General features: G+C 40.8%; 1 protein-coding gene across 2 annotated transcripts; it reads right to left on the bottom strand.

The window, feature by feature from the left end:
• Positions 1-1,954: 1,954 nt before the first annotated feature.
• Positions 1,955-7,769, bottom strand: dsela (dermatan sulfate epimerase like a). Of its 2 annotated transcripts, none has more exons than XM_022679155.2 (4): positions 7,364-7,769; positions 6,952-7,271; positions 6,453-6,602; positions 1,955-6,355 (listed from the first exon to the last, which is right to left on the bottom strand). In XM_022679155.2, exon 4 carries the CDS (start codon positions 6,178-6,180, stop codon positions 2,566-2,568), a length of 3,615 nt encoding a protein of 1,204 aa, XP_022534876.2. In that variant the 5' UTR covers positions 6,181-6,355; positions 6,453-6,602; positions 6,952-7,271; positions 7,364-7,769; the 3' UTR covers positions 1,955-2,565. The 2 variants fall into 2 exon arrangements, with proteins under 2 accessions (XP_022534876.2, XP_049334929.1); XM_049478972.1 differs by having other exon boundaries at positions 7,200-7,271.
• Positions 7,770-8,146: the final 377 nt, after the last annotated feature.

Below are 8,146 nucleotides of genomic sequence, written 5' to 3'. Positions count from 1 at the left end.
GTATATACCATACTGTATACTCATAATCGAAAAAAAAAATAGATGCACACAGAGAAAGTGTTGGATTGCAGGGCTATTCAGAAGAAGATAACAGTTACCAGGAAATAATAAATCAACCATAACCAATAAACCAACACATGTAGAAGTAAAGTCACTCATCAGTAGTGCTGCAACGATTAGTCTGTCTCCAAAAGTGCCCAAACACAACAGATTACATAATTACCCAATAAATATCAGTACTTTCCACGTTTAAACAACATTTAGACATTTAAAGCCTTTTTAAGTCTCATGTTCAACTGTTTCTATTATTTTTAGAGTTTGAAAACATGGCAGAAATAATCGTTGACTAATCAACTAATCAAAAAAATAATCATCAATTAGTCGACTACCAAAATAATCATTAGTTGCAGCCCTACTCATCACATGTCCAGAAAGCCTGGCATCATGCTGTAGGGTGCAATTTTGTACGTCAGCTTCATTACAGGTACTGTGACACCCAACGCTAAAGGAGAACTCCGGTGTAAAATTGACTTTTGGTGTAGTAAAACATAATGAACAGTACTAACTTTTATTGAATAGTCCACCTCCATTTACCCGCAGTTTTCCGAGATCCAGTATTTTTTTTGCAGTTTCTCCAAACATGCTTTAGAATGGATAATATGGGGCATATTTTGTCCCCAAAGAGAAATCATTTTTTACACCATTATCCAGGCTCAAAGTAGCTCCACACCTCATTGGTAGAATCCGGAGAGCCCTGACATCTAAAACGAGGCATTAATAATTTTAAAAGTGCACAAAAAGTTTATTAAAAACCATCTCCGGGAACTACCATCCTAAAATAAAATGATCAGTACAGTTATGGTGGTGCCTGGAGATGTAGGTTATGCTACAGGTTGTGATTTTTTTTATGATTAACTTCTTGTGCAGTTTTAAAGTTCTAAATTCCTTGTTTTAAATCTCAGGTCTCTCCAGATTCTACCAATGAGCTGTGGAGATGCTTTGAGTCTGAATAACGTTGTGAAAAGCAATTCATCTGCAGGGCAAAATATGCCCCATATAATCCATTCTAAAGCATGTTTAAAGAAACTGCAAAAAAATGCTGGATCTCGGAGGTTAGTACTTTTTATCATGTTTTACCACACCAAAATTAAATTTTATATTGGAGTTCTCCTATAAATGCCATCCCTTTTCTCAACAGGACAATGCCCATCCACATACTGCTGCTGTCTCAAGAGCTTGCTATGAACACAATGATGCTACTATGTTATGTCCAGAAGCATCACCATATCTCAGATTGAAAACTGTGTTAGATGCAAAATCTGCATGAACTGTGTACATTTTTAAGATGCATAAAAAAAACAATTATTGCAGGACACCTTTAGGAACTCCATACTCAGACATCTGTCCCACCTGGCAGACTACATTTTGAATAATTTATTGCCCCTAGTAACCTTTATTAGTTCTATCAGTCTCTATCAGCCTTTTTTAGTTTTTAGATTTTAATTTTAAGACTTGCTTTGTTGTTGGGTAAAGTTCTGATGATGCATAGCAACTGAGTAAAAATTCTACATAAGAAATATTGACATGTTTTAAAAAGGCATTATTATGCATTAAGGTTTTTAAGGAAAGGCTTAATATAAATAATCTGCAGCAAAATGTGTTTTTTTTATATTACCTGATGCAGGTATAGTGGTAAAAGTAAGACCAGCCCTATGGTTCAATCTGGCCCCCTTTAAAAAAAGTGTGTACACCCCTGCTTTAGGATATAATAAGAGTGATGGAGCATAAAGGGTTAAGTCCTATAAATTGCAAGGTGCGGCCTCCACAAAATGTTTAACACCTTTTATAAGTACTAACCACTGCATACCAAGAACATTTTTGTAAAAACAACTGGCTCCAATTCACTTCACTGATATGACAGAAAGGATATCTGAAGTAAAAAGATAAATATATAAAAAAAACAATTTTATTACAAATTATTCTTGATTTATTGCAAATAGCAATCAAGCTAGCAGCAATCAGCTGGTTTTGAATCTGCTGGTATTACAAGGGGAAACCAACTAAAATAAAAACATGAAACTGAATTAAATTGTTGATGTAAACAAAGTCATTCAGAGTTGTCTGATGTGAAATTTTCTGCCATAGAGAAAAAAAATAAAGCTACTGCAAAAGTTCTACAAGGAGACATCAATGCAACATCCTTAAAACCTCTACAAACCGTTCCAGAACAGAACAATAGTTTGGCCTAAATGTGTTTTTGGTTTGTTTGCTTTTTTATTATTTTATCCCTCAGTTATGGTTAGTCATAATGGGGCTTATAGGGCCATCTAAGGCAAAACTGTCCCTAAAAGATTTTTTCATGTGAAGGTATGCTGGCAGTTTGGGATAGAAAACAAATGTCTCTATTTGTGTTGTTGTCATTGCAGATTATAGAAAAAAAAACAAGTTGATACATTTCTCTCCAATCCAAAATTTCACATCAAACCTTTCTTAATATCTCTGTTTACATTTTATGGCTTCAAATATAAAACAAATAAAAACAGTGGAATTTCCCTCTAGTTAACGTTATACAAATGGTGCATGACTGTGACGTTTGTACCCAAGTGTCTCCATCAGAGGCCAGCAAATATCCTCGATAAGTCTAATTTTATCATTGTCCAAGTTTTCCCTCCATATGTTAATTTTTTCAGGTGATATATCCCCTTCATATGCTAGATTGTACAGATTTGTGGATGTAGCAAATGCAAGCTGGTTTAAGGCGGCTGGTGCAATGGGTATCCCAAGAAAGCTGTGTATCCTGACTGCGGTCTCCTCAGGGAAAAGCACGACATCCTCAAACTTCACCCTAAGATAGGTGTTAGAGGGCAGGTCAGTGCTTGCTTTGAGGCTGGCGGAGGTGTGAGCCAGCCAGAGATGAGCAAGCAGGTGCTCTGGGCTTGTGTCTGGCTGAGAAAGGACGCTTTGCAGGGGCTGAAAAGCTGGGACAAAGCTTGTGCAGCCCTGTCTTGACTCACTGTTGCTCTGGTTCACAATGTTCAGCAAGTGCTTTTTAACGTGTATGTGAGTGTAAAGGCTCGGCTTGCTGTTGTACAGCATCAGGTAGATCCACGCCCGTGGGTCTCGCACCACTTGGACTGAGCGGAATGAGCGTCCAATGACCTCGTGAACGAAGGGGAGTTTTAAAGACCAGCTCCCACTCCGTAGGTTCAGGACAGGGCAGGCACTCGGGTAAGTCACCAAGTGCTGCCGAAGTTCCTTGATATACTCCACATCCCGATCCACTAGTCTCTTCTCTGTAGTTGCCCCCTGCTCCGTTAACAGCTTCCTACGCTTTGTCTTGGTGCCGTGACTCTTCCTCCCTGCTTCAGAATTGCTTTTGAAAAGCTGAATGTTCTGTAGATGCATTCTCATGTTATGCATCATGGAATGGAACCACCCCTGAATGGACAGGAACTTGCCACTCTGAGCATCGACCCTGGACCACTCGCAGGCGTCCACCAGGGAGTCCTGAACAAACGTGGTCTCTGGCACATGGAGATACGCAGAAGGGATTCTGAGGTAAACAAAGTCTGAGCTGTTGTCAAAAAGGTGCTTAAGGATTTCCGCCCCAGAGCCTGGAAGGGATGTGATGAGTATGAATGGAAGAGGTTCTACTAGGATGGATTCGGGTTTTGGGATCTCTGTTCTTGTGACTGCTTCGTCAGAAGCGCTAACATCCCGCCATGCAATCCCACAAAAGGCGTCCTTGCATCGATGGGACATTACCAAAAGTTCCAACAGCCAGAAAAGCAACACTGGAATAAGGACTAAACGAATAAGCTTGCTGAAAGAAACACTGAACTTTCTTTTTATGGTCAAAAATATGATAGCTGAACATAGAATCCACACTGCTATGACACCAAAAACAAAGGTGAAGTTGAAACTGGAACCTTTTTTCTCTTGGCTGATTTGAGTTCCCTGAATTCCCTGACCAAAATGAATTATCCTGTGTTTGCTCTCTGATTTTGCAAACCCTGGAAAACCCAAATAGTTATGCCTGGCACCGATATCTTTGTAATTTGTTGCAATAGACACTGTAGTCTCTGTGTCATTAAGAGTAACCGATATCCTAACTCCATTTTTGTTGTTGTCAATGAACCTGCAGTCTGAAACTTTTACAAAAGGGCCATGCATCAGGTAAACGACCCTGCCGACTAAGCCATCCAGAGGAAAAGTGACATTTATGAATTGCGTCCACCTCTTTTTGAACTCTGCGACCTGCTCTACATCTTGTATTCTGGCTAGTGGACTCCCTCCCTGACTGTCCATCCAGAACATTTTATAATGGGCATCCCACACATCCATTAGCGCTCCATTGTACCTGCCCAAAGACCTGTGAGGCACATATTTCAAATCAATGTCCAGGTTGTGGAAAAAGGCGCTAAACGAAGTCAGCGGAGACTGTTCCTCTTTTTCCACATGATCTAACACCATCAAAGTCTGAGAATTGAGCAGAACCAGAGCCCGATACACACTCTTCAACTTCATGGCAGAAGAATAGGCTGCCACAGATTCTCCACTAACAAACAGTGTGTCCTCGTGTGACGATGCTGTAATCACTTCACCAGCACTATCTCCTTCTTCCTTTTCTCCCCATCGTAACCATTTCGAACACTCTCCAAGTTGCCCCTCCCATGGTGTATTGCACTGGCTGGTGGGAGAGGGGGCAAACACCAGAACGTTGTTAAGATAGCTGTATTTTGGCCCGTATAGAGCCTCAGCAACAAAGACCTGTCCATTGGGTGCAAAAGTGAAAGAGTTCTGATCTGGGTGTTCATGCCCTGGGTTGAAGTTAGTCCAGCCTTCTACCCATGAGTAGGGCTTAGCGTGGACAATGTCGTAGACTGCACGGCCACCTAACTTTCCAGATTTAAAAGATACAAAAGTGTTATCTTGGGCGTAAGGTAACCCAGCTCCGTAAGTTACCACACCCCAGTTTGAAAAGACATGCATGCCTGCCTTCTCAAAACCAGGAGGAGGTTTGGGCAAAAGCTCTGCGTCATACCAGATAAACTCAGTATGCAATGTCGTCCAGCGCTGAGCCACTGATGGCATCATGGGCCCGTCTTTAGGTCGATGCCTTCTGATTTGCTGTGCCAGCCAGTTTGCTGAGCCATTTCTGAGCACAAATGTGTCCAAGAAAACTAGTTGACTTTCTGGTCCATAGAACCAGTTGTAGTTGGAGTCGGCGATGCCTACTGTTCTCTGAAAGCCGGGGAGCAAGGTAGCGTAGTAGAACATAAAGTGAGAATGCAGCCAGTTGTTCCTCTTATTGTTTATGTCAAAATGACGAGAAGCTAAGAAAACATACTGTGTGATGGATTTGGCTGTGTAGCTGCCGTAGGCCACACCTTCGTCTAAGGAACCATCGACAATGTGGTTCAGCAGGAACATAGTCTTTTCCATGTAGTTCACTGCAACCTGCTTCCATATCATGGTTTCTGGGTCCTTGTGCTCACCAACCACAATAGCTCCAATAAGAGTAGCTAGAATGTTTGTAGTTTGGTGGTTCTGTAGGAACTGCTTGCCCCAACCCCTGTGCTTGGACAGTTCATAGAGTTCCTCGGTGACTGCTCGGATCTTTTCAAGGTAGCGGTACCTTCGTTTAGTGTCCAGGTAGGTATAAATGAAGTCATAAGCCGTAGCAAAGCCGGTAAGGGAGTGGGCCACTGGAACCTCATCGTGTGGAGCACTAGTCACCATCCAGTTGGGATATTCCGACATACGATCCATGTATTTTATTAAATACTGGGATGCAGCAGTGTCCTCGGGTTTCAGCAAACAGTAGAGAGCAAGAGGTGGCAGGTTGTTGCCGTAAATCTCGTTCCACTTCTTTCCAAAGTCCTCGTAGTTCATCGGAGGCAGGTAAAAATCCGGGTTCTCAAGCATGGTGGTCACAGCATTTTGGATAACTTTAAAAATGTGAGTGTGGGTAGTGGTGGCTTTCTTTCGTAGCTTCTGGACTTCTGACAGGTCAAAGAAGAGGTTGGGGTGAACATAGGATGGCATCTGCTTCTCTTCCAGGAGTTTGCCTTGCTCTACACTCTCCCTCACTGAGGAACTGTGGAGTGCAGAAAAAGAAAATCCCAGCGTGACGAGACAGAGCAGAACCCCAGGCCTCACTATGCACTCAACAGCCATGATCCCTAAAACAGATGTGGAGTTTTTTTTCTTTCCTCTTTTTGAAAGCGCTTTCTTTACACCGCCCACCAATACGTGGATCTCCTCATGTGTAAAACAGTTCCAGCTGATTTTTGACAGAAGGACAGTAAAACATTCTTGAACTTAAATTTCATTCCATTTTCAGCCACCAGACCTGTAAAAAAAAGCCACCAGATGTATAAAAAAAATCTGTAAAATTCTTGATAGATAGTATTTTACACAAAAAAGCAAAATATACATTTTGAACCAACCTGTACACAAAGAGGCTGGATGAGTCTGACAGTTTGCTTGATTTCTTTAATTTATTTTTCATTTTTAGCCACTGATGCATCATGGAGGTATTACCAATGAAAGTCCATTGAAAAGTTGTTTTATCCACTCCAGCAATATCATACATTTTCCTAAAACAAGAAAAGGGTTATTAAAATAACAAAAAAAACAATAGCAAGGTCAAAACAGTAGCAAAAGTGTATTCATGTTCACTAAAACAGTCATGTACAAGTCATGTATTTCAATGTTTTTTTTTTTATTGTATTTTACTCATTATAGGGTTACTTGGTTACAGAAACATCTTATTGTACAAAGATCTAGGCAAACCAGTCTTGAAAAGTCTGAAGTTTAAAATTGAAAGGGGTGGACTTGATCTAAAGCTCTTTGGTGTAAAGTAAAAAAAGAAAGAAGATGTCTAAGGACTCTCTGGGTTAAATTCCACTAAAATGCACGTTTTAAAAACAATGAAAAAAAACTTACATTCCAAAAGAGGTATGCCAGTCCTGAAACGCATTGCAGTTTGGTAGGTGGTAGAATGGACTGGTAGAATTAATTTTTTTTTGGTTAAAAGTCCGTTTCAAAAAAACTTAAAAATGTCCAAAAGCTCAAACTTCCTTCTTTTCCAGTAACTCAACCATGTTAAAGACACAGTTTTGACCCTGAAACTTCATAAAAGTCCATTAAAACACATTAAAGTCTGTTTAAAACGTTTGTGACCATATTTTTACCTCAGGAGTTTTGGTCAGACCACTCAACATGGTGAAAGTTCCACAAGAAAGCCACAGTAGCATCTGGATCCTCTGTACATAAACAGTAAATTACTGACAGCAGAGAAACTTCCGGATCTTTCCTTCAGCTCTCCAGCCCGCACTTTTTTGACGTTTTCACAGACCTCAGCAGATAATCAGTTCTCCTACACAGATCCAGTATCCATGTCCACTTCTCTAAACGCCATCCTTCCATTCCTACACCGCTTTTTCTCCTCTTACTCCTGCCTCACTCTCCACACCTCCTCGCACGTGCGGTCACTCAGAAACCCAGGCGAGATAATCCCTGTTAATCCGAGCTGCTGAGAACAGCGTTTAGCTCTGGTGTGTCTGCAGCACCTTCAACTCGCTAGTTAATGTCATAACCCCCACCCCCCTAAACTCAGCCCACCATTATCCCAGCCCACCTCCAAACTCAACTCAGATTCAGACTGAGCGCTACTGAGTTACAGAGCGCTTTATATATAACAGTGTGCTCCGTAACACAGATTCACCAAAACACAGAACTCCAACAAAAACGCAGAATAACTACCATGTATTAGTTACTGCCCACTTCTCACACAGCCCACAGATACTGATTAATACTCACACCGCCGCTAGATGGAGCCCATGTACATAAGATACCAGGACCCACTGTGAACACAAACACAGGCTCTGTCTAAAACCACAAGAAATTCTGCCTATACAGAAAGGACCCTCAGACAGAGTACGTTTCTTCCTGTAAATCTGTGTAAAAATATGGTAACAAATTTAAATATGGTAAAACAAACAAAACATGAAAAAACGGTATATCAAGGTAAAAAAAAACATAGTAAACACATGGTAAAATATGAAAAACGTGGTAAAACGATGACAAAATGATATGAACAAAAGATGAAAAATCAATATAACATGATAAAAACATGCTA

The sequence above is a fragment of the Astyanax mexicanus genome, chromosome 4 (assembly GCF_023375975.1).
Source record: "Astyanax mexicanus isolate ESR-SI-001 chromosome 4, AstMex3_surface, whole genome shotgun sequence".
In the NCBI taxonomy this organism is placed as follows: Eukaryota; Metazoa; Chordata; class Actinopteri; order Characiformes; family Acestrorhamphidae; genus Astyanax; species Astyanax mexicanus.
Note: the sequence above shows the minus strand (reverse complement) of the source record. Positions and strands in the feature narration are given on the sequence as shown.

What these genes read in the sequence shown, in the direction of transcription:
- dsela (XM_022679155.2), bottom strand. Translation starts at nt 6,180, where the DNA reads ATGGCTGTTGAGTGCATAGTGAGGCCTGGGGTTCTGCTCTGTCTCGTC.